Consider the following 26,491-nt stretch of genomic DNA (forward strand, 5'->3'; position numbering starts at 1 on the left):
TATTTGCATTTGGCTTTAACTAGTGACTGGGGGGCTTTGGATTTTGTGTTAAAATGGCTCTCCAGTGTCACTGATCCCTCCTAGACCCCATGTCTTTATTTTTAATAATGACTTATCTCAAAAGTTGGGGTGTGGATGGAGAAGAAAGGATGGCAGGGGAAAGAGAGGGAGGGGAAGGGGAAGATAAAGAAGTGGAAGCTTTGAAGGGAGTCACAGAACACACACAAACACACAAACTCACAAACACACATACACACAATCACCATAGACACAACATCCATTACTAACAAAAGGAGCCATATGTGTGAACCACCAAGGTTCCAGGGCTGTTTCTTCCCCCACCCCTTGTCCCAGCCCACCCTTGCCCTCCTCAAACCCACCCTTTGGGAGGGAATCATTTAAAAACTGATTGAAATGTGGGACATTCATGGTTTTTCATTTTCTTCAAGAAGTTTTTGAATTCTTTGTTTTTCTTGTCCCACTTATGGATAGCTGTCAGCAAATATTGAGCCTTCACTTTCCGCCCCATAATGAGGAAATGGTTGTTGAGATTATCCAACTGATGACAAGGACAGTCAGCCCCGTTCTTTAAGTACAAGACTAGTTTCTTCAATTCCTTCTTCTTTATGGGTCCCAATTTCAGTGGTTTCTTCTTCTTAGGGATAATCTTTTTGTCTCCATTTTCTTTTTTCACTTCTTTTATTTTCATCCTCAGTGCTGTAGAAGTAGGGAAGAAGAAGAGGGAAGAAAAGGAAAGGAGAGAAAAGGGAGAAAGGAGAAAAATGGAAATAAACTATTTTAGAAAAGTTTTTTCTTATAAATCAGCAATCAAAAATTATGACTGCAATAGAGGAAATTTTACTGCCCATCCCTGAGCCCATAAAGACAAACTTGAAAGGTGATGGACAAAAGCCATAGAAATTTAGGAGAAAATTTTGGGGGGTTTTATGCAAAATATGGTATTAGCTACTATTATACTTCTGCCTCCCTTTCCCCATCAATCATTCCCAGTCCTGGATTTTTAACAACTGAATGAATCTCCTATTTTTTTGTGGCATTTGAAATACAATACCCTCTTCACCTCTACCTCTTAGTCAGTTGTCTAGTGTCTAGAATCAGGTTCAAATCTGCCTTCTGACACTTACTGTCTGTGTGATCCTAGACATTTAATTTTGGCCTGCTTCAATCTCCTCCACTATAAAATGGGAATTGTATTAGCACCTACCTCCCATAATTCATTTTGAGTATGAAATAAGATCATTCTTATAGTATGCTTCAGAATGCTTGTCCCCTCCTCCCTTCTCGCTCTTAGGATCTCAGGATATTCCTTTCCTTAGGAGACTTTTCCCAGTCCTCAGCCTTCCTCCACAGTTGTCACAGATTTCCCCATGATATTCCCTTAGAAAAGCTTCTATAGAAGCTGCATAGATCTCCTATATGCCTATTTGTGTAAATGCTGTCTCTTGGTTGGAATGTAAGCCCCTTGAGAGCAGTGACTGTTTTCCCTTTTTATTGTAACCTTAGGACAATTAGCCTATAGTAAGCACTTGCTAAATGTTTGTTTAAATATTTTATTGGGAAAGCTTTTACTGCTTCTTCCTTCCTTCCTTCCACCTAAGGCCTGCAAAGCTGAATGAATGAAACAAGATGGCTTGAGAAAGTGTCCCCAGGTAGTTAGAGGGATTTTCACCTGTTCTCCCACTCCCCAATATCTTTCATCTCGAACTGAAATGGGACCATAAGTGACCCACATTTCTCTAATGAGAATTGCTCAAAAGAGGATTGTCCCTGCTTATGGCAATGCTTCTGAGTACCTCCCTTGCCCTTTTCCCTCACTCTTTTCCCTTTGTTGGGCAAGAGTTTGCAAATGCTTACAAAGTTCAAGACATCACTAGATTCATGATTTTATCAGTGAGACTCTCCCTTCCCAAATGTAGACCGCAGTCCCTCCCTGCTTCAGCAGATGACCTTCAGGAATTCTTGAGTTCAAAGTTAATTCATCTCCTGCTATCCAACTTACTGAAGAGATGCCTCCCTGAACTTGAGGAGGGCTGGTTCTCAGATGTCCAACTCACAGACCAAGACCATACTCAAAACTTTTGTCGCTTGTCTTTTGACAGCTAGCTAGTGCAGTGGGTAGAGTGTAAGCAAAAGTAAAATTCAAATCTGGTCTCTGACATTTCCTGCCTCTGTGATCTTGGTTTCCTCAACTCTAGAATGGAAATATTAATATCATCTACTCTACCCCAAATCTCTTACCTTTAAATCCTTGAGGCTATTGATAGGTTGCTGCTTGACTTTTCCTTCTCCAGGCTAAACATCCATAAGACCATTCCAGTATCTTGAATGACTGAACCATACCAAAATTTCAAATACATCTTAATATCTAAATATCCTAGATCTTCAGACTTGATATGAACACCAAAAAAGGACCTTACACCCCTTACTCCAGTTGCCCTCACTCAAAAATATTCTCACATGTGGCTAATTTCTTTGGGGAAGATAATTTCAGATTACTTCGCAAAGGTCAATCAGGCAAGAAATGAGCCTCCCCCATCAGTGGACTAGACCTGATAAAAAAAAAAAAACCAGTAGCCTAAGTTGTTTGTTTGTTTGGGAGAGTAGGACTTGAAGAGAGAGTCTTTACTTATGCTAATGTGTCAAATATAGCAGCCCCCTCTTTCTACTAGAGACATGTAATTTAACATATAATATAATTAAAAGATAGGAAGGAACTTAAGATATTTAACCCAGCATCCTTACTTTATGGAAGAAGAATCCAGGATCCAGAGAGATGAAGAAAAGTAAGCAGCAAAATTGGTATTTGAACTCAGGTATTAAATATTCTGATTCCAAGGCCACTCTTCTCCCCCACTGCGCCATGCTGCCTTTCTCATGATCTTACTTCAGTGGAAACTATTTTGCCCTTTTGATTGAGTTGCTTTCATAAGTTAATCACAACCCGAATCAGAAATTAATGTTCCTTTGCCATGACCATGTAGAGGAATGTAGTTTACGTGGGAGAGGGGGTGGGGAGGGCAGAGGGGATAAAATGATGAAAATGTGTTGTGTGTTAAAAATCTTTGTTTCTTGCCATTTGGCTCTACCCATTTTTCTTTTGGGTAGGAGGGGGAGAGCAAAAGGGGGAAGTACATATGGCCAGAAATTACTAACATCTTTCCATCTTTCAGGGTTTTATTTTAGGGATGCAGATTGGGAACATGTTTAGAGAGGCAATTAGGTGTCCTAGGTTGATTGTCCTCTGCCTTGTGGATATGTCTGTTCCCTCAGCCATTGCAACATGGGGAGAGGTCTCATACTGGGCAAAGGTGGGGGTCTTGAAGTGGAGTGGTGTGGAGTAGAACCAACTTGGTTGGATGACTGAGCAACTTGCAGTCTATTATGCTTCTCTCCTTTTATCTGGCCTCCTAGTCATGTTGGAAGAGACTTTAGTTCATGGTGTTGGGGCACTTGATCTTGTTGACCATTTTATAAGGGGTGAAAATGTGAAGAGACAGAACAGGTCAGGTACCACCTAACAGTCTCCACTAGCACAATGCTATGCTAGGCATACAATAGGCAATAAAAAGTTCATATTATGTAGGACTGGAGGGAACACTGGAGATCTTTTAACCCAAATATTGTTTTTTTGTATTTCCTTTGGAAACATGTCAAGCTCCTCATAAAAACAATGTGTGGTCATGGGATTACTAGTTACTAACCATGGCTTCAGCCCTCTATCCTTCTGGCTTCAAACCTGAATAGGTCACACCTTTTCCTCAATGGTCCCTATAGTTACCCCACTTAATGTAAAAAATGTATTCTTGAAAACATGGCTCTAAATAAAACAGTAGGATAAAGGATCCAACACTGAATAGAGGGAAATGAGGAGCTTGGTGGAATCCCAATCTTACTGCCACCCATTTCCCTGACATTGTCTTCCTATCTTCTCCTTTCCTCTTCACTCCAGCAAGCTTTCTCCTCCATTCCCTTCTCCTCTTCTCCTTTTCTTCTTCTTTATTTCCCTCTTCACTTTCACCTCCCTTATTCTCTTTCTTTCTCCCTTTCTCCTCCTTCAATGTTTCCTTCCTCTTCTTTTCTTCTTTTCCATTTCCCTTTCCATTTTACTTTGTAGTGAATACTACAAGAGGGCTTACTTGCAGCATTATTTCAAAACAACTTTGTTTGGGGAACACCTGTGCAGTATGTATTCTGCATGAGCATGGTGGGAAAAAGTTCAAACTCTGAAAGAAGCTTAGACTGAAGTTAGTCCAGTTGTAGAGAAGATTGGAATCTAAGCATCAGGAGACTTAGGTCCTAGTCCCTGACTATGATGTTCCCTGAATATCTGACTTTAGTAAACTTATGATCTGTTTTAATCTGTTTCCTCTGCTGCAAAATGATCATTAACTCACTCAATAAAGCACTTACTATGTGCAAGGCATCATTCTAAGTATGGTGAAGGATAAAAAGTTTTAACAGATACAGTACTTATCTTTAAAGAGCTTACAGTCCTATGGGAAAGTTAGAATATATTCACAAAAACACAGAAATACAAAATACAAAACTTTAAGCAGTCTCCAATCTAGAATAGGTGCTTCAATTCAAATACCATTCTCAAAAGAATTGTAAATTATGAAATATCTCATGAAAGAATGGTCCAAATAATTAATAAGAGAAATCAAAATCAAAATAACCCCAAGGGTGCACTTCATACTTAGCAAATTGGCTAAAGACTAAACACTAAAATAATATTGGAGAGGTTGTAGAAGACAGAGAAGGAGGAAGATGAGCAGAAGAAGGAAGCTGATGGGGAAGAAGAGGAGACAACTACAAGCTCCCTATCCTTGAGAAACTTAAGGTATACTTAGGCAAAATAAGATTTGGAATCATAAACCAAAAGGGTATCTTAAGAAATTTTTTACTTACATTTTACAGATATAAAAATGGGGGCCCTAAGAAATGTCTTACTCGGGGTCATAGAGCAAGTTAATGATAAAGCCAAAATTAGAACCCAGGTTTGTTTGTTTTTTTTAGTATCCCTGCTTCTCCTAGACAAAAGAGCAACAGTGATAACTGGTAAGCCTGTGTAGTACTGAGGGCCAATCAGACAACTGACCTGGATATATTTTCTCCAACAGGCCTTGATAAAATGGTTTTGGTGGCCTGCCATCCACATCATTCAGTCTGATACCCAATTCCATTACTTTTTTCAAGAGGGCCAAAGCCTCTCCACAGAGGATTATAAGGGCATGGGAGTTGTACTATTGCCAGGGATAGAAAGTGCAAAGCTCTCATTAAGAAATGGCATGTGACCAAGCTGTTTGGGACAGACCTCTAATTGTCAGACTTCTCAGTCTTAAAGGGGCCTAGGGGCTAGAAATGATCATGCTTATCCCCCCCCCCCAACCTCTCCCTTATTCCTATTTTGGAGTCCCCTAAATCAAATCCCAGAGAGTGATACAGTTTTCAAAAGAGAACTGATCAAGCAAGAATCCTGTGTCCCTGGGTTCACTTGGAGGAGTCTCTTGGGTGGGCAAGGTCAACCCCACAGAAGACCTCATGATACAGCCTTGATGGGGGAAATGCCAGTTTCCCCTTCCAACTGTGCAAATCCAATTTGACCAGCAGCACTTCCTAAAGAGCCTGGGCTGGCTGTGAGGGCAGGCAGCCTCCTTGTGAAACCATAGTCACGGGCTGGGGCTGGGGATGTTCAGGAGATCTAGTTTTGAGGCAATAGAGCACATACAAGGACAGTGAACAAAGGCACAGTTTAGGAGACTGCTAGTCACAGCTGGGTTGGGTGGGGTGAGAGTAAAGACTTATTAATCCATTTAGCCAGGCTCTAGATTCCCTGTTTGTCACAATAGCTAAGGTTTTCCCTTGCTCCAACCACAAACTACAAATGCATGTAAACTTTCCTAAATTGTCAGATTTACTAAAGGAACATAGGCAGGAATGACCAACAGACTGGGGAATTGGAAGCAGATTTTCATTTCTCACCTTGTTCACCAGATATTTCAAATGCAGAAAGGACTCCTGGGTGGTTCAGATGGGACAGATTATTTCACTGGAGTCCAGCTGTTTTGCAGCCCCCAGACACCTGTGTGCATGGGAGGGCTGGGTAGGAAGAGGAGCCGCAGTGTTATGCAGGCAAGCAGGATGGAGCAGCCCTCCCTCTGAATGTCTGCCCCAATGGAAGCTCCAAATTTGACCTGGACACCTGTGTGTGGAGCAGGGAGGGGCAATGCTGTGTAGGGGTAAAAGAGTGTGGGAGGAGTCCTCCCTGGACAGCAATTACTCCCTAGGACTATCAGACCTGATGGAATCCTCCAAGTATGACCCTAGACATCTCTGGGGAGAGCAAGAGGGAGCAAGTGCTCTGAGAAGTTCTAAGGTGAAGATATATGGAGCATAAACCCTCCCTGGACAGCACCCCATTGAAATGAATATCTGCCTAATGGAAAATATCAAGCTGGACACTCCCTAGGGCAGATGGGTGGAGATTCAGTGTGTTTGGTACAGGCTGTCTTAATAATGGAGTAATAGTATAATGGGACCTGAAAACAAAACTTCTTGTGTTAAGGTCTTCTCAGAGGGATATTGGACTTTAGTTTTTGAGGGAGAAGGAATATGGGCTTCAGACCTAGAAAAAATAATGGCTTCAGCGTTTTGCCTTCCCAATAAACACCTTAACCCACACATAAAACCAAGGAGAATAGGGAGCCCAGAGCTTCAAGAAAGTCAATCATTAAGATGGATTGAACCTTGGCTCTGGATCTGAGTTTGGGCTGCCAAGGCAAACAGATTTTTCTGCCATCAGAGCTCTTGTTTTCCATCCTCAATTACTCTACCCAAGCTGCATCCTGCTCCCTATCCTCTAACAGTCATCAAGTGACAATGAGAAAGGTCATTGAGGATACAAATCAGCCCTTCTGGAAGGTGGCAGGGAAGGGGTTAAGCACTGCAAGGATACAATGAAGTGGAAAAGAGAGCAGCAATTCAGACCTCTGAGGAATGTTTTAGGGGCTTTGGTTTTGAGTTTGGTTCAGCAGGGAGGGGGAGAGGGAGCAGGCAGAACAGTTGTAACTTGACTTTTCATCATGGGTGCACATAGATGAATTGGTGACAGCTGGGCTAACTAAGCCTGGAGCTAACCCTGGGCAGCCCTTCCAGCTGGAACACGCCGATCTGGGGAAATTGTGTTATCAAAATTTTCTATAGGTCATCCTTTCCCAAACTCCTAGACTCTCCTTTGTCAAGTTATGAAGCTGGCTTACTGGTTATTTATGAACCATATGCATCAATATACCCTCTGTCTCCATGTCTTTGTACAGGCTGTCTCACATGCCTGCAATATGCTTTGACCCTTATTCTTCATTTGGGAATCCCAAAGCTTGCTTCAAAATTCAGCTCCCGCATGAAGCTTAGCCTGCTTTCCTTTCTTATTGCTAGAACCTTCCCTATCAAAATTATTTTACATTTCCTTCATATATTTTGTATCTGAGAAGCAGTGGGGTCTAGTGGAGAGGGAGCTGACCTCTAATTCAAGAATATCAAAGTTCAATCCTGCCCTTAATACATACCAACCATGTGACCTTTAGCAGGTCATTTAATAACTCTATGTTCCAGTCAACTCTCTAAAGATCTAAAATGCAGAGAAATACTGGGAATTCCTGATGGGTAATGATTTCTACCAATGTAGAGATATAAGTAGTTATAGAGAGAGACAGAGACAGACACAGAAATATACAGAGACAGGGAAGAAGGATGGAGACAGAGAGAGAGAGAGAGAGAGAGAGAGAGAGAGAGAGAGAAGGAAGAAAGAGGAAAAATAGAGGAAGAGGAGAGAAAAAGAGACAGAGGCATATAGAAAAATAATAAATATTTAGATTCAGATAAAGTATATGCTTACTTATATGCATGCATATTATTTCCTCTGGGTATGGGAATATTTTTTTACTCTTTGTATCTTAGCACTTAGAATAATGTCTGGTCCATAGTAAATACTTAATAAATATTTGTGGAGTGATTGAATGAAGGAGAGTTCTCTAAGAATTCCTTGGACTTAGTCATCACTTTCCAAAATGCCTAGCATGCAATTCTTCATACTTGTTAAGAGATAAAATAACTGAAACCTAGAGATCCAAGAATGGAATTAAAAGGCTCTCTGTGGGGAACATCCACATTAATTCAACCAACACTATTGACAAAAAAGAGTTAAACAAAAAGTTGAGTCATTTGGCTTTGTCTAGAGAAATGAAGGAGTTTATGATAGTGTTTCAGGATCAGGTTATTGCTTGTACTTGTTATGCTTTATTTTTACTTGTGTCTGTATTCACTACTGTTTAACATAGGGCCTACTACCACAAAGTAAGTACTTAATATCCAACTTCTTCCTGTCTGTGGCAACTGCTACCAGAAATTACAACAGCTGGCCTTAAGGGCAGCTAGGTGGCATTGAATTTGGAACCAGGAATACTTATTTTTATCAAATCTGGCATCAGATACTTACTAGTTGTGAGACTCCAGGGAAGTCACTTAACCCAATTTCCCTCAGTTCCTCTTCTGGAAAAAAAATATGGTAAACCACTATAGTATCTTTTCCAAGAAAAACCCAAACTGGGGCTCACAGAGTCAGATAAGACTGAAATAACTATACAACCTAGCCATAAAGAGCCTAGACTTAATGACTAATGTAGATTATTTGTGCTAGAAAATAGCAAAAACTATCCTACATATCACTTCAGTCTACTAAAAAAAAAATCAATACCTACCAAATAACTAGAAAGAAACTCCCCCAGTCAGGGAGTTCATGTTGCCATGGTAAACCCAAGAACCATATGAACACAATTACAAAACATTTTTATGCAAATAAATTCATTTATAAATAATTAAAGTCATTTGCTCATGAGTGGGCCAATTCAATATAATAAAAGTGACAACTCTATCTAAATTAATTTATTTATTCAGTGTCATGCCAAATTACCAAAAACTTATTTTATAGAACTAGAAAAAAATAATTCATCTGGAAGAACAGAAGATGAAGAATATCAAAGGAATCAATGAAAAACAAAAATGTGAAGGAAGATGGTCTGGCAGATCTCAAGCTGTGCTACAAAGTAATCATCATAACAATTTAGTACTACTGGCTAAGAAACAAAGTGGTGAATTGGTAGGATAGATTAAATAGCATAATAAACAATAATGAATTACTATAGCTATCTCATGTTTGATTAACACAGAGATCTAAGTTTTGGAGATAAGAACTCTCTATCTGACAAAACTTTGGGGGGAAAACTGGAAGGCAGTTGGGCAGAAACCAATATCTCACACCATATACCAAGATGAAGCTAAATAGGTACATTAAATAAACATAAAAGGTGCTATCATAAGCAAATTAGTGGGGGATGGAATATTTCAGCCTGTCAGATCAATAAATAAGGAAAGAATGTATAACCAAAGAAGAGATAGAGAATATTACAGGAAATAAATGGATAATTTTGATTATACCAAATTAAAAATGTTTTACACAAGCAAAACTAGTGAAGCCAAGATTAACAAGAAAGTAGTAAACAGAAGAAAAATGTTTATAACAAATTTCTCAAATATATAGAGAACTGAGTTAAATAAGCATGCATGTCATTCTCGAATTGATAAGTAGTCCAATAATATGAACAGTTTTCCAAAGAAGAAATCAAAGCTATCTATAGTCATATGGAAAAATGCTCTAAATCACTACTGATTAAAGAAATGTGAACTAAATCACCTCATACCTATTAAACTGGCTAAAATGACAGAAAAGGGAAATGACAAATGGAGAGGATATGGAAAAACAGAGCTACTAATGCACTGATGGTAGAGTTATCAACTGATCCAACCATTCTGAAGAGTCATTTGGAACTATACCCTAAGGACTATAAAATTGTGCATACATACCCTTTGATTTTCTACTACCACTACTAGGTCTCTACCCCAAAGAAATTGAAGAAAAAAGAAAAAAAAGGACTTATATGTACAAAAATATTCTTAGCATTTCTTTTTTGAGGTAGCAAAGAATTGGTAATTGAGGGGATGCCCACGAATTGAGGAATGATTGAACAAGTTATGGTATATGATTGTGCTGGATTATTATTGTGCTTTAAGTTATCATGAACAGGATCCTTTCAAAAAAAACCTGGAAAGACTTACAGGAGCTGATGCAAAGTGAAATGAGAAGAACCAAGAGAACACTGTATTCAGTAACAGCAAAAATGTTTGATGATGAAGTGTGAATGACTTAGCTATTCCCAGCAATACAATGATCCAAGATATTTCCAAAGCATTTTTGATGAAACATACTATTTCAGGGGAAGAACTGAGGGAGTCTGAATGCAAATTGAAGTACTTCTATAACTTTCTTTTTTTCCCTTGGGTTTTTTTTGGTGGGGGTGGATCTTTGTATTTTCTTTTGCAACATGGCTAAGAAATTATTTTATATGATTATATCAAGTTGCTTGCTTCATCAAGGAAAGGAGAAAGAAAAGAGGAGGGGGAGAATTTGGAAGGCAAAATTTTATTAAAAAAATGTTAAAAGTTGTTTTTATGTGTACTTGGGAGAAAAAAATTTAAAAAGATACAATTGGGTGGCTAGAATTATACTCCAGAAGATAACTTTCCTTAATAAGCCAATAAATTATTGTTTATTATAAACTATTGTTTATCTCTAAATTCTGAATGTAGATTCATTCAAAAATAAATCATATCAGGATAAGAGTATTATCATAGAATAATATAAGATGATAATTATAAAACATTTAGCATCTGGTGCATAGTTCAGTATTACATAAATGTTAGTGGTTATTGTTATTATTATTATTATCACAGATAAAAATGTTGCCCACAGTAAATGAGACATAACATCAATCCTTAAAAATTTAAGAACAGCCTTTTTAATAGCTGTCTCCATACCAAATACTCAGAATCTCTGAACTATTTAGAATTAAAAACTGTTGGAAGAAATCAAAACCACATGCAAACAGGATGAAGTCCATATTATGCCTGTCATTCTTGCTGCTACTGGAGTTGTCCAAAAGATGCTTTTGGTGAGCATATATAAGCTTACATCTCAATATTTTCATTCGATTACAAAAAAGGAGTAATTTTATCCACCTACATAATTGTCCATGGAACTCCAAATATTAGAGAGTAATAGAAACATAGCTTGTCCTAGTAAAAGAAAAGCAAACCAAAATGATAATAATAAGAATAATAGGAAGACTAACAATAACTGACATTTCTCTAACACTTTGAATTTTGCAAAGTTCCTTTAAACTACATTTATCTCTTGAGTCTCACAGCAAATCTATGAGAAAGACAACACAGGTGCTATAATGACTATTTTACAGATAAGAAAATCAATTCAGAGAAGTTTACTAATTTACTCATGATTTTCACAACAAAGATGTACAAAGAGTAGAATCTTCCTTAGTTCAGATCTAGCATTCTATACAATATAGCATATTGCATTTCAATATATGTGCTTTGAGTAAGTACTATAGGAGTCACATCTTTAGACTTAGACTATAGAGCCTGCCCTGAAACTTCCCTAACTAGATGTATGAACTTGGTCACATTGATTCCTCTCCCTAACCCATTAAATACCTTGCCTTAAAAACCAGGATGGGACTAACTGACCTTTATGGTTCAGTGACTTTAAAATGTGATGATTTTGAAACACCAGACAAACCAATAACAACTACACCACATTCTATCCTAGAGCACTTAACCCCATTTCTTCCATTTCTGTTTCCATTCTGTTGTTGGATATATCAATCTGAAGTGGATGAGGGAAGGACAGAGAGGGACAGAACAGAACGCCAAATCTGAAGTGGTCTTCATGGAAGTCCACTGGAGTAGGAGCTGGATCCAATACCAAAGGGAAAAATTTCAGGCCATTACGGTAACCCCATAGAGTCATTTGAACCTCATGGTGTGTCACTAATCAGGAAATCCTGAGCCAGATAATGAGTAAGATCATACGTGCCAAATCCTCCATGAGGTCTTATGTAAAAGAAAGCTGAAAGAATTCTCTGTCACCCTTGTTCTTAGCTTCCAAGGAATCAAGCTCATTAACTAATTGCTGATGGTCACTCCCAGCAGATGGCTTTGCTAGAGCTATTTTTCCCCTTTTGGATTCTTTGACTTGGTAATCCAAGTTTTGGTAACACTGGTTGTCAGAAGCAATATGGGATAGCAAAAAGAATAGTGGAACTCTAGCCAGAAGACTTGAGTTCAAATGATTGCTCTAAAACCTACTAGTCATGTGATGCTTGGAAAAGCATTATAGACTTCTCAACTTCAGGTTCCTTATCTTTAAAATGGAGATGATAAAACCTAGACCCCCTATATCCTCATGTTTTTGCTTTCTCTTTACCAAGTCAAATGTTCTTTAAACTGAAAAGTACTATACAAATATGAGCTAGTACTAAGAAACAAGTTTAAAAGCCCAGCAAATTTTGAGTTTCAATGCCCTGGAGTAGGAGGGGAAGGAAGGGAGGAAAGAACAATATTTTGGCTTTAATAAATAAGTCTGTCTGTTCATAGATCCTGAGAGGTTTCTTAAATAGCAGTAGAGTCACAAAGACTGGCCAAACATTGACAACTACTTCTCATGTTTGACACTTTCCTTGTAGTTTAATACAAATTTTTTAGTTTTAGACACAATAATTTGTATAATATTCCCTGCAGCATATGGTACACTAGGGTCACTGACAATAATTCAGGAGGTCTGGATTCTGTTCTTAGCTCTGTCCCACTGGGTAACCTTAGGCAAACTTCCTGGCTCTGCACCTCTATATTTGGGGTGTGTAAAATGAGGAGTAATTGTTCCCTCTCTGTCACTGCTCTTCCTTCCATCATCACTGTGAAGCACTTACTTTGTGTTTGGGAAGCACTTTGAAATTGTTGAAAAGCACTAATAGTTATTAAATGTTTGCTGGATCAAAAACTATGAAATGCAATTAAGGAATAATGCTGAGAAAGACTGCCATACAAAATAAATATAATAAACAGTCAGCTCTCAAATCAATTATGATTTAGTTAAGAAGAAAAGAAATGTTGGAAGGCAGCATAATATCATGGAATGAAAACATGATTTGGAATGTGAAAGCCTGGGACCAGCTACTCACTTGAGGCTAGACAAATCATTTCATTTTTGTGAACCCCAATGTGCTCATTCTCAGACTGAGGGAAGTGGATGAGATGGTTTCTATGATCTCTTCCATCCAGTTCTGAATCTCTAGCCTCCCCTGAGGAAGGTAATGACAACTTCAAAGAATACAAGGGCCCTCTGGAGGCTTTGGTGGACAGGAATTGAAAATTAATCATCTGATGAGCACTAATATGGTAAAATGCTGCCACTAAACTGGAAAGACAACAAAAACTTTCAGCTTAAAATATATTCTGGAGGCAGCTAGGTGGCGTAGTGGATAAAGCACTGGCCCTGGAGTCAGGAGTACCTGGGTTCAAATCTGATCTCAGACACTTAATAATTACCTAGCTGTGTGGCCTTGGGCAAGCCACTTAACCCCATTTGCCTTACCAAAAAAACCTAAAAAAAAAAAACCTAAAAAAATATATTCTGAATGCTGGGTCTATTAGTTTAATAATTGATCCCCATGTGAACAATTTGTGGTCCTTTCTTAGACATCAGCAGAAGAAACAGATACTATTAGAGATATCAAGGGGCATTCATTTAAATGCAATAGACTTTTATTCCTGTTCCTACTGTAGACAGTGCATAAAACTCAGCACTAAAAAAAATAAAGAGGAACAAGTCTGAGATGCTTGCCCTCAAATTTGCAGGATTAGAAAGGGATTGATAAATGCATAAGTATTATTTGAAGTAGATTAGGATGGGGCAAAAGAGAGGATCCAGGCCTGATGCTATGAGGAACTTCAGGAGGGAAAGCTCGCTTTTATATGGAAGGACCAAGGAGAGCTTCATGAAACTAGGTAGGATCTCAGTTGTGCTGTGAAAGAAGAGGATTTAACTGACTAGGAAATGTGCATGTGCCAGGCATGGGTGGGGAAGCTGCATCAATGAATACAGCCATGAAAGGACAAGATGAAATCCAAGACAGGCAAGCAGTCCAGTTTGGCTAGAACTATAAATGAAGGGGGGGGGGGAGGATCATGTATGGAGGAGGGAAAAATTGGAAAGGAGTCAGAATGTTAAGGGCCTTGAAGGCCAGGTTCATAAACTTACAGTTAATCCTTTAGGCATTTGGGGAGCTATCTATGGATCAGGAGATTCTTTTGCCAATTTTGTGAAGGATGACTTGAAGAAGGGATATCATGAGACCATAAATTTAGACCACAGATGCAAGGGAAAAAACCTTAGAGGTCAAGAATGGAGGCAGAGAGATCAAGTTAGGAGATTATTGAAATAAATAATCCAGGCAAGAGGTGATTAGAGGCCAAAATATGTTACTGGCAGGATGAGTGGAAAAGAAGGGGACAGATGAAGGATATTGCCAAGGAAATTTTGTATGTGGAGATGAAGAAAAGAGTCAAAGATGATGCTAAAGTTTAAAATCCTGGCAAATCAGGAAATAAAGTTGTCAATGACAGATATAGTAGGGAAAGTTAGAAAGCAGATCAGACAGAGATGGAAAATGATGACATTGATTAATGATGTTAAATGCCTATTTGTCTATATTCAACTAGGCTTTCTCAATCTCTGTGGTACAAAGTGAAATGGAAATAGATTGGCTCTAGATTTAGATAAAATAGCTTCTCATCCTAATTCTGCCTTTTATTGTGTGACCTTGAACAAGTCATTTAACCTCTTTGGGTTATAGTTCCCTCTCTAAAGTAATAAAAGCAAAATAATAGCTAACATCTTATAGTGCCTCCCTATAGTATCAGACTTTAAAATTATCTCATTTGAACCTCACAACAATCTTTGGAGGTAGGTATTGTTATTACTATAAAACAGGAGGTTAAATGACTTGCCAAGGGTACAAATCTAGGAAGTGACTGAGATTTGAACTCAATTTTCCTGACTACAGGGCTAGTGGCAGAGGTAGCAGTTTCCAGACCTCTCAGTAGATTGCCAAGGACAAATTGGAAGGTCAGCAGGAAAACTCTGCCTCACCCTGATGAGATTGGAACATAGTATAACACTGGCCTCAGCAACACAGACTGGACCCCAGCAGACCAGGAGCAGGCCTTGGGACCCACTGAATTAACAGCAGCAGCTGCTTCTGTAGTTGTCAACCTACAGATGGTAAGGAAGTCAGAAGGATATTACAGGAGTCTCTTTGCTACCCCTGAAGCAATATTCTTTCTCTTTGCCCAAACTCAGATCTGGGTCACAGTCTAGGGCTCCAATCCTGGGAAGAGGAACAGAAGCACAATAGAACTTATTGCCATAACAAAGCAGGTACTCTCCTCACCATTCTAGGCAGAAAAGGGTGTTTGTGATCACCTACAAAACAGAACATGGGCAAGGAGAGAAGGCATAACCACTCATAAGAGGTTGGAAAAATTGAAAACTTGCAGGTCCCTAGAAGTATCTTTTAAAACAGCTGCAAAAATTCTCAAAAATGGATACAATGTGTCCTCTACTCTGGAAGTAAAGTCCCCCTTAACAAAGAGTTAAAATCAAGTCATAGGATAGGGAAATAAGCAAACAATAGAAGAAAAATCCAACTATAGACAGTTACTATGGTCATATAGAAGATCAAAATACACACTCATGAAATAACAAAGGCAAAGTTTCTACATCCAAAGGATTCTTAAAATAAGGTAGGGGAAAAATTGGAAGAGAAATGATGAAGACTATGAAAATCATGAAAGCTGAGTCAGCATCTTAGTGAAGAAGATATAAAAATATGGAAGAAAATAACATCTTAAAAACCAGACTGGGTCAAATGGTCAAAAAGATCCCAAAAGTCAATGAGAAGAAATTCTTCAAAAAACAGAATTGGCCAAATGAAAAAGGAGATACAAAAGCTCACTGAAGAAAATAATTCTATAAAATATAGAATGGAGCAAAGGGAAATTGATGACTTAGAGATGAATCAAGAAATGATAAATCAAAACCAGAAGGATGAAATCTAGAAGAAATTTTGAAATATTGCACTGTAAAAACAACTGACTTGGAAAACAGATCCAAGAGAGATAATTTAAAAATTATTGGACTATTTAAAAACCAAGATCAAAAAAAGAACCTAGACATTATTTCTAAAGGAAAACTGCCCTGGTAGTCTAGAAACCATAGGTAAAATTGAAATTGAAAGGATCCACCAATCACCTCCTGAAAAAGATCCCAAAATGAAAACTGCCAGGAATATTACAGCCAAGTTTAAGAGCTCTTAATTCAAGGAGAAAATGTTGCAAGCAGTCCAAAAGAAGCAATTCAATTATTGTGGAACCATAGTCAGGATAACACAAGATTTAGCAGCTTCTACATTAAGGGATCATAGAGATTGAAATATGATATTCTGTAAGACAAAACAGTTTGGATTACAACCAAGAATCAACTACCTAGCAAAATTGAACATACTCTTTCAGGGGAAAAGATAAGCCATTCAATGAAATAGGAGATTTTCAAATTTCCCTGATGAAATGACTGGAGCTGAACAGAAAATCTGATCTTCAAATACAAGACCAGTGAAGCATAAAAAGATAAATGATAAGAATCTTAATGTTATTGAACTGCTTATAGTCCTACATGGGAAGATGATATTGACAATTCAAATGAACTTTCTCATTTATTAGGGCAGTAAGGACAAAGCACAGGTAGGAGCTGAATTTAAAGGGATAATGTAATAAAAATATGGAGTTAATGAGTGAGAGAAGAAGGTACTAGGAAAAAGGGAAAGAGGGAAGTAGAATTTCACATTAAAAAGGCAAGAAAAAACTTTTTCAGTGGAGTGGAAGGGGGGAGGTGAAGAAGAGTCTTACTCTCATCAGAATTAAGAAAGGGAATGACATACATAATCAATTGGCTATAGAAATTTATCTTACCCTAGAGGGATATAGGAGAGGAAAAGGATGGGAGAAAGGGTGTTGAGGGTAGGTGATAGAAGGGAAGGAAGATTGTGCGGGGGGGGGGGGGGGGGGGGGGGGTAGTCAGATGTAAAACACTTCTGAGGAGGGACAGGGTGAAAGGAGAGAGAGGATAGAATAAATGGGAGTGGAAGGATTAGGATGGATGGAAATATAGTTAGCAATAGGAATTCTGGGAAAAATAATATTGAAATAAGTTTCTATGATAAAAACCTCATTTCTCAAAGAGAACTAAATCAAATTTATAAAAAAATAAGAATCATTCCCCAATTGATAAATGATCAAAAAAATATGAGTTTTCAAAACCATTCCCCAAATGACAAATGGTCAAAGGATATTCAAGGGCAATTTACAGATGAGAAAATAAAAGTGATCTAGAGTCATATGAAAAATTGTTCTAAATCACTACTTATTACAGAAATGTAAATTAAAACATCTCTGAGGTACCACCTCACACCTCTCAGATTGGCTGATATGACCAGAAAGGACAATGATCAATGTTGGAAGGGAAGTGGGAAATCTGGGACACTAATACATTATTAGTGGAGCTGTGAACTCATCCAAAAATTATGGAGAGCATTTTGGAATTACACCCAAAGGACGACAAAAATGTGCATACCCTTTGATCCAGCTATACCACTACTGGGTCTATACCCTGAAGAGATCATGAAAAAAGGGTAAAAAAATCACTTGTACAAAAGTATTCATAGCAGCCCTATTTGTAGTGGCAAAGAACTGGAAATCAAATAAATGTCCTTCAATTGGGGAATGGCTTAACAAACTGTGGTATATGTATATGATGGAACACTATTGTTCTATTAGAAATCAGGACAGATGGGAATTCAGGGAAATCTGGAAGGATTTGTATGAATTGATGCTGAGCAAGATGAACAGAACCTGAACATTGTACACCCTAACAGCAACATGGGGGTAATGATCAAATTTAATGGACTTGCTCATTCCATTAGTGGAACAATCAGGCACAATTTTTAGGTATCTGTGATGGAGAATACCATCTGCATCCAGAGAAAGAATTGTGGAGTTTGAACAAATACCAAATATTATAATTTCTCTCTCATCACATTCAACTTAAATCAATGTATACCATGGAAACAATGTAAAGACTAACAGACTGCCTTGGGGTGGGGGGGGGACAAGAGTGGGGAAAAATTATCAAATTCAAAATAAATAAATAAATAAATAAAAGGATCTGAGTTTTCAGATGAGGTTATCAATTCTATCTATTTAAATAATTTTTTAAAAAAATGCAAGTTGGAACAATTCAGTCATTGACTGAACAAATTGTAGCATGTCATTAAGATGAAATGCTATTCTGTTATAAGAAATGAAGAACAGGATGTTCTCAGTAAAAAAATTGCATGAGCAGATGCAATGGGAAATGTACTATAGATAAAATAATAACATTGTAGGATGATTCATCGTAAATGATTTACCTTTTCTCAGCAATGCTGTGACCCAAGAGAACTCTGAAGGATTTATGATAAAGAATACTATCCATACATATCAAAGACAGAGCTGATGATGTCTGAATACAGATTGAAAATAGTTTTTTAACTTTATTTTTCTTGAGGTTTCTTGGGGGGAAGATTATGTTTACTTTTACAACATGACTATTGTGGTAATATTTTGCAAGACTATACATTTTTAACCTATATCAAATAACTTGTTTTCTCAATTAGGGGGGTTGGGATGAAAGGAAGGGAGAGAATTCAGAACTGAAGGTTTTAGAAGTCAGTGTTGAAATGTGTTTTTGCATGTAACCAGGTGAAAAGAAAAGAAAAGAAAAATAAGGAGTTAGAGGAAACCTTACATATGAGCTAGTCCAACTCCAACACAAATAGGAAATCGGGTCTAGAACACCCCTAAAAAATTAACCATCAAGTAGTCATTTGAATATCTCCAGTTGGTTTTTGTCCTCTGATATCAAAGAAGACCAAAACTATATCACTATGTTAGAGGTAAATTACAATGTATTTGACTGCCTGATCAAACCAATACAAGATCAGAATGCTCTATCATAGGATGGATACAAATAGTCCATGGGAACACCTGAGTAGATACTCTAAACTTAGACATCTCATGTTTCCTTTGAGCTGCTACCATTCTGCCTTGTTGATAGAGTATGGCGCACCCTCTCATGAGGGCACACCATGCTGAGTGTTTCTGTTCCAGTGTCTCCAGTAATGGGGAATTTATTACCCTATTAGCAAAACTCATCTTATCTTTGGATCATTCTAGTATTAGGAGATTTTTCCTTATGGGCATCTGAAATCTTCCTCTTTACAACTTCAACCCAGTAGTCCAAGTTCTGTCCTCAGGAACCAAACAGATCTAATGCCTCTTCTTTATGATAACATCCTCTTTGACAACTGCAATCTTATTCTTCTCATTCTTCTCCAGGATAAATAGCCCCAGACACTTTAACCAATCCTCAAATGGTACCATTTTGAGATCCCTCCCCATCCTGGTTATTCTTTTCTAAATGTATTCAGGTTCCTCAGTGTTCCTTCTAGAATGTACTGCTCAGAACTGGATACCAAGCTCCAGCAAAGCAATCTTCTCCTCCAGGAAATCCACTTCTGTTAGTGAAGTATATGTTTGTACTGACTTTTTTTGGCTGCCACATCCTATTATTGACTCATAATGAGCTAACCCCCACACCACCCTTCAGAGATTTTTTTCCACAATAATTATCGTCTAGCCATATGTCCCCTGTAGAATACTTATGAAGTTGAATCATTTTTAATGTACATACAGAACTTTACATTTATCCCTATAAACTTCCATCCTATTAGATTTAGCCTTTAATAACAATGGGTTGTGGGACAACTGCAGTCTTGGAAAGAGAACCCATACCAATGACATCATGATTCCCCTGAATTACTGAAGTCAGATTTGGCCCATCATTCTAGCATGTTGAGATCTTTTTGGAACCTTATTTTGCCATCTAACATGTTAGCTATCCCTTCCAATTTCATGTAAGCCACAGCCTTGATAAACATGTCAGTCCTGCCTTTCATCCAAACCATTGATTAAAAGTTTTGAACAAAAAAAAATAGACCAAGGACAAAATCCTAAGACATACCTACATGACTCTGGGTCCACTTCTAATGCTAGCCTTTTAAGATTCAATCTTTTCCTGACTCAGTGCAGGACATTTTCTCCCAACTCGTATCACTTCCTAGTTCTGAGTAAGAAAAGAAAAGTCTCATTCATTCTTGGGTAAGAAGTGAAGAATGTAGGAGCACAGGTGGCATTTTTCATAACTGTTGCCAATAAAAGGAATGGATTTATCAAAGAGAAAGACATATTGTAAAGAGAACAGTTTGTTAAAAATATTTTATCTGAGAATTAGATTTATATTTATGAACTGCAGATTAAGTAGAGGATTAAGAAGCTACTGGTTAGAGATCAAGCATGTGTATATGTGTTCATACATACAAAGATACTCACATAATGAAGGTAAGAGTGTATTCATCTCAAGCCTTGTAAATGTAATTAAAAACTTTCAAATTAAAAAGGGAGGGAGAATTCTACTAATTCTATCACTATAGATACCATCGAGAATAACTATAATGTAGGAAAAAGATTAGTTTTAAAAAAAACCAGAAATTCATAAATTGCAAATTCCTGAGAAGAGAAAGAAATAAAATGCATGGCCTCAGGTATCTAACCATAAAGGTGAAAAGAATAAGTAGCAAGAAAGCAATTTGACATTGCAGATAACACTGAGATTTAATGAGAATGGGTTCTATTACTGGAATATAGTTCTAGAAAGGAATATTATATTTAAAAGGAAAAAGACAGATAAAAGGAAATAATAGAATAGGATTATATACTGAGAAAAATTTTCTTCTGTAAGGAAACTCAGGCACAGAATAGAAATGTGGAGTGCAGAGCATATGGTGCAGATCAACAGAAAAAGGACACAATAAAATATTGTAATTGATGAATATGACCAGTTACTTGGTCAGAATGAGGAAGAAGAGGAATTTAAGAAAAAGATCACAAGTCTGGCACTGAATGAAGTATGGAGAATTTTAATTGTCTGCTGGAGTGCTCTCTCTCTCTCTCTCTCTCTCTCTCTCTCTCTCTCTCTCTCTCTCTCTCTCTCTCTCTTTCTCTCTCCATACTCATCCTCCTCCTCTCTGTGCCTCTGTCTCTGTCTTGCTTTGCTACTGTTGCCTTTCAAAAAAATACTCAAGATGAGAAAAAACTTCATCCAGGGAACTGAATGAAGTAGGGAATGGATTATGAAAAATCATGAAAAAGGAAAAGGCACTATAGGCTAAAAAAAAAGGCAAATATAATCATATTCCAGAAAGGAAAGAAGATTGAGTTTTCCATAAGCCAATTCTATATGTCAATGAGAATCTATCAATCCACAAAGCATTTATTAAGTGTTTACTGTGTGAGAAGAAATTTATTTTGATTCATTGCAAAATTCAGAACATATTGTTAAAGAAATGGTTAGTAAAACAACTAGAAAAGCAACAGTGAGCCAATGTGGCTTCCTCATGAAAGGATCATGTTAGACTGACTACATATCTTTTGTTAACAGGACTGCTAGACAAATAGATCAAGAGAACATTGTAAATACAGAATTTATTTAGGTTTTATCAAAGTTTGGCAATTGTGGAATTGGAATTTTATTGTTTGCATTTATATACTTAACTTAATAACACAGTGCCCAACACATAGTAGGTATTTTAAAATGTTTGTTGATTGGGTGGCTAAGTGGCACAGTGGAGTAGAGCAGAGTGCTGGCTCTGGAGTCAGGAGTACCTGAGTTCAAATCCGACCTCAGACAATAATTACCTAGCTGTGTGGCCTTGGGCAAGCCACTTAACCCCATTTGCCTTAAAAAAAAAACCTAAAAAAAAAAAAGTTTGTTGATTGATTGATTAGAAAAAATGGAGAAAAATGTATAAGATGATCATACATTTAGGTATATCTGTAAGTGTTTAAATAACTGGGCTTACTGAAATAGTCATTAATGGATCAATGTCAACTGGGAAGGAGGCCTCCAAGGGAGTGAGAATGGCAGCTGTGGCTGACCCTGTGCTATTTAATATTTCTCAAAGTGACTTGGCTAAAGACTTAGATGGTGTGCTTATTAAACTTGTCATCAAAAGTAGCTAACCTTCCCACTATATCATCTGCAGAGTCAGAATCCAAAAAGATCTCATCTGGTTAAAAGTAAGGATCCAATCAAATAGAATGAAATTTAATAGGGGTAAATGTAAAATTATGACCTTATTTTTGTAAATCAACTTCATAAATAATATAGGGGAGCTTTTACTTCAGAACAGATCTGAAAAAAATCTCTGGAGTTTAATGGACTTCAAACTCAATGTGAGTTACCAATGTAGAACTGGAATACACAAACAATTTGTGATTTATAATCAGGATTAGGAACAGCTTCTAATGCAAACAATAACTAAATGAGAATTCCTTCTAAAATTAATAAAGTATCTATCCATCCTTTGAATTCCTCCAAAAAGAAGGAAAATGGCATGGCCCCTTGAAGCAGTTCATTCACTTTAGTAATTTTAACCGTTAGGAAGTTTTTTCCCTAGGTCAAGCATAAATTTGTCGTTTTTTGAAATTGTCAACCATTTCTTCTGATTTGTTTTTTTCCCTCCTTTTGGGTGCAAACAGAAAAGAGTTTCTGGGGAAAACTCTTGGTATGGGAATTCATCCACCAATGCAGATCACAATCCCATCTACAATCCTAGTAGGAAGCTTCATAAGGTCATAGTGATAGAGTGACTTGCCCAGAATCACAGAGCTCTTATCAGATAAGGTAGCTGAACCCAGGTCTTCCTGACTCCCAGTCTTGTATTACCTGCACCCCCATACCATATTGCCTCTGTGTCAATATACTCTGGAAGTTCAAATAAACTCATTTGAATTGAAGCACCATTAAGAGAACAGAGTAATCTGAAGACAGGAACTGATCATTCAGTTGTACTGCGCACTGGAGTGCTCAGTTATGAGACCTATATTTTCAGGACACTGATAATTTGGAGAGCATCCAGAGAAGACCAACCAAAATGAAGGCTATTTAGTCTAGAGAAGAAAAGAAAGACTTAGATGGGACATGATAATTGTCTTCATGTAATTAAAGGACATGAATAAAGGATTACATTTTATTTTTGCTTATACCCAGCAAGAAAGGAAGGAAACTAGGAAAAATGGATAGCAATTTTGAAACAGCAAATTTATGCTTGATCTAAGCAAAAAATTTTTAACAATCAGTGCTACCCCAAAGAGGAGTGAATTGTTTCAGGAGTTCCAGAGTTCTCCTTCTACAGAAAGAATTCAAGCAAAGGCTGGTTGATTAAGTGGTGAGTTGGTTAGAGGGAATTCTTGTTCAGCTATTGACTGGATTGGATGGTCTCTGAGGGTCCTTCTAACAGCAAAGTTCTGTGACCATTGCATTCTAGATTACCGGGATTCTCAGGGCTACCTCAAGACTAGAAGGATGAAGAGGGGGAAAGAGCTTCCCCTTTGGTAGAACTGTCTCAGTCTTCTTTCAGTTAACTCCTAAAGCAAAAGGATCAAGTGATCCAAAAAGAAAAATCTGCTTTCCAGGCCCTTCCCTTCTGTAGCTCTTCCTCCATCATCTGAAACCCTCCACATCCAGTCACTTACCCTTTGTCTCTATTTCCATTTATGCTTAGGGCAGCTAGGTGGTGAAGTGGATAAAGAACTAGCCTTGAAGTGAGGAGTTTAAGAGTTTGAATTCAGACACTTGAGAACTAGGTGTGACCTTGGACAAGTCACTTAAGCCTGATTGCTTTACATCCAGGGCCATCTCCAGTCATCCTGATTCATATCAGGCCACTGGATCCAAATGTTTCTGGGGAGAAAGTGAACCTGGTGACTTAGCACAGCATCCACTTATTCAAATCCAATTCACATGCTTGCCATGACATCAACTCCCTGATGTCATGTTCTTTTTTGAGAATGAAGGACAAACATTATTATTATTATTATTATTTAATGAACTATCAGCCTGATTCTTTCTCTTCAGTTCCTTACACTTAGACAGAGGTCCACTAAAGGCATTCAATGCCACATTGTGAAAGTAAGCCTGACACCCAAGGTGCTCTGGTTTGGATCAGAACTCAATCTCTGGCAAGCTGGAAAGTCTTATTGCATAGGACTAGGGGATGGACTGTAGGTCTCTTGTCTGAGTGCTGGCCTAGATAAATTTGGGGAGGCTTATCAGAAGAGGTTTAGCAAACAAGGTCTTTTTTCCCTGTTATAATCTCTTGTAAAGACTGCCTCCTAAAGCCTGAAAGGATTGTCTCTCTGCATCAGAGGAGGGAACATCCACACCTATCAAATCATGACTTTTTGAAATATTGAAATGAAAATGAATAGTAGCATTGAGGAATATATATTTAGTGGAGCTGTGAACTCATCCAACCATTCTGGAAAGCAATTTGGAATTATGCCCAAAGGGCAATAAAAATGTACATACCTTTTGATCCAGCAATACCACACTACTGGGTCTATACCCTGAAGAGATCATGAAAAAAGGGTAAAAACATCACTTGTACAAAAATATTCATAGCAGCCCTATTTGTGGTGGCAAAGAATTGGAAATTGAGTGAATATCCATCAACTGGGGAATGGCTGAACAAATTATGATGTATGTACATTATGGAACACTATTGCTCTATTAGAATCCAGGAGGGACAGGAATTCAGAGGAGCCTGGAAGGATTTGCATGAACTGATGCTGAATGAGATAAGCAGAACCAGAAGGACTTGTACACCCTAACAGCAACATGGGGACAATGATCAACCTCAATGGACTGGTTCATTTCATCAGTGCAACAATCAGGGACAATTTTAGGATATCTGCGATGGTGAATACTATCTGTATCTAGAGAAAGAATTATGGAGTTTGAACAAAGACCAAAGACTATTACTTTTAATTTAAAAAAAAATAAACAGGCAGCTAGGTGGTGTAGTGGATAAAGCACCCGGCCCTGAAGTCAGGAGTACCTGGGTTCAAATCCGGTCTTAAGACACTTAATAATTACCTAGCTGTGTGGCCTTGGGCAAGCCACTTAACCCCATTTGCCTTGCAGAAACCTCAAAAAAAAACCCCATAAGCTTATTATGTAATTTTGCTATCTCTTATATTTTTTTTCCTTAAGTATATGATTTCTCTCTCAATACATTTAACTTACATCAATGTATAGTATGAAAACAATGTAAAGATTAACAGACTGCCTTCTGTGAGGGGTGGGGAGAGGGAAGTGAGATTAGGGGGGAAAATTGTAAAATTCAAAATAAATAAATAAAATTTTAAAAATAGTAGCAGAGAGATTTGGATAATATGTTACTTCAAGTGCTCCAAACCTTACCCTTTGGCAGCTACAAAAAAAAACTGACCCCCCTAAACCAGACCAATTTCACATATTCATTGACCTTTCCCATCAATGCAAAGTCAGAGCTCTGGCTCTCACTACAAAAAACTTTTAACGGTTAACAATGAACACATGGCTCAGTTATCATCAGCATAGACAAAGAATCACCAGAGGTAGAGTTGGATTATGGCTCACATGAAACAAGGTAAAAAGGGATACTGATTCCTAAATATTGACAAATGTCTTGGCTCAAAATGAATTCTGGATAATGGCAAATCAGCTGAGGAGTTTACAGAAGCTAGGTCCAAGACCATTATCAAGACTAGACCCTATGGATAAGGTTCTTTGGAAAGGGGGAAGCATTTCTTCAGAATTCTCAGTACAGAATCAGTTGGCACAAAAATAGATGAGGTCTGGTGATCTGGTAGTTAGGATTCCTGGTTTCCAAGTCCAATCATCAAGTAAGCCACTCCAAGTAGTTCTGCTTACCAAATGGGCTATTTAATATCTGCCTCATAAATGGGGGGGAGGGGTAACATAAATAGAGAATTCTAGAAAGCATCATGGCTCCAACTGGCAAATATCTTCAATCTATTTAGATGGTACTATTTGACTTTTCCAGCAAGTATACTTAATGGCAGTGGTAAAAGAATCACAGTGATATGGAAACATGGAAAGCCAGGACCAAGAGGGGAAAAATTTTCTAGGCTAGGCTTAAGAAATGTATATAAATGCAATACTGCCCTCCAATCACTACCATCTTGAAGATATTTGACAATTGGAATCATGAAGCTTTCTAGGATTTCTCTGCATACCAATTAAAATTCAAAATTTAAGATTTTCCATAATCTGATTCACACCCTCCTTATCTTCTTCCCTTTCATGACATTTCCTCTGCACTATTACACCTACATTATTCAACCCTCCATGATACTACTGATCATAACCCATCTAGAACTTAGCAGATAAGTCTGAGGGTCAGAGAGTTTAAGCCATTAGCCCATCAAAAAGCATCAGAAACAG

At 37.7% G+C, this 26,491-nt stretch overlaps 1 protein-coding gene across 1 annotated transcript in view; it reads right to left on the bottom strand.

The window, feature by feature from the left end:
• Window positions 1-361: 361 nt before the first annotated feature.
• SFRP1 (secreted frizzled related protein 1) overlaps window positions 362-26,491 on the bottom strand; it is a 77,718-nt gene continuing 51,588 nt past the window's right edge. The window contains exon 3 of the mRNA XM_074208994.1: window positions 362-717. Within this exon, the coding sequence (XP_074065095.1) occupies window positions 395-717 (323 nt within the window). The 3' untranslated portion in view covers window positions 362-394. The remainder of the gene's footprint in view (window positions 718-26,491) is intronic.

Source organism: Macrotis lagotis, chromosome 1, assembly GCF_037893015.1.
Source record: "Macrotis lagotis isolate mMagLag1 chromosome 1, bilby.v1.9.chrom.fasta, whole genome shotgun sequence".
NCBI classification, from domain to species: Eukaryota; Metazoa; Chordata; class Mammalia; order Peramelemorphia; family Peramelidae; genus Macrotis; species Macrotis lagotis.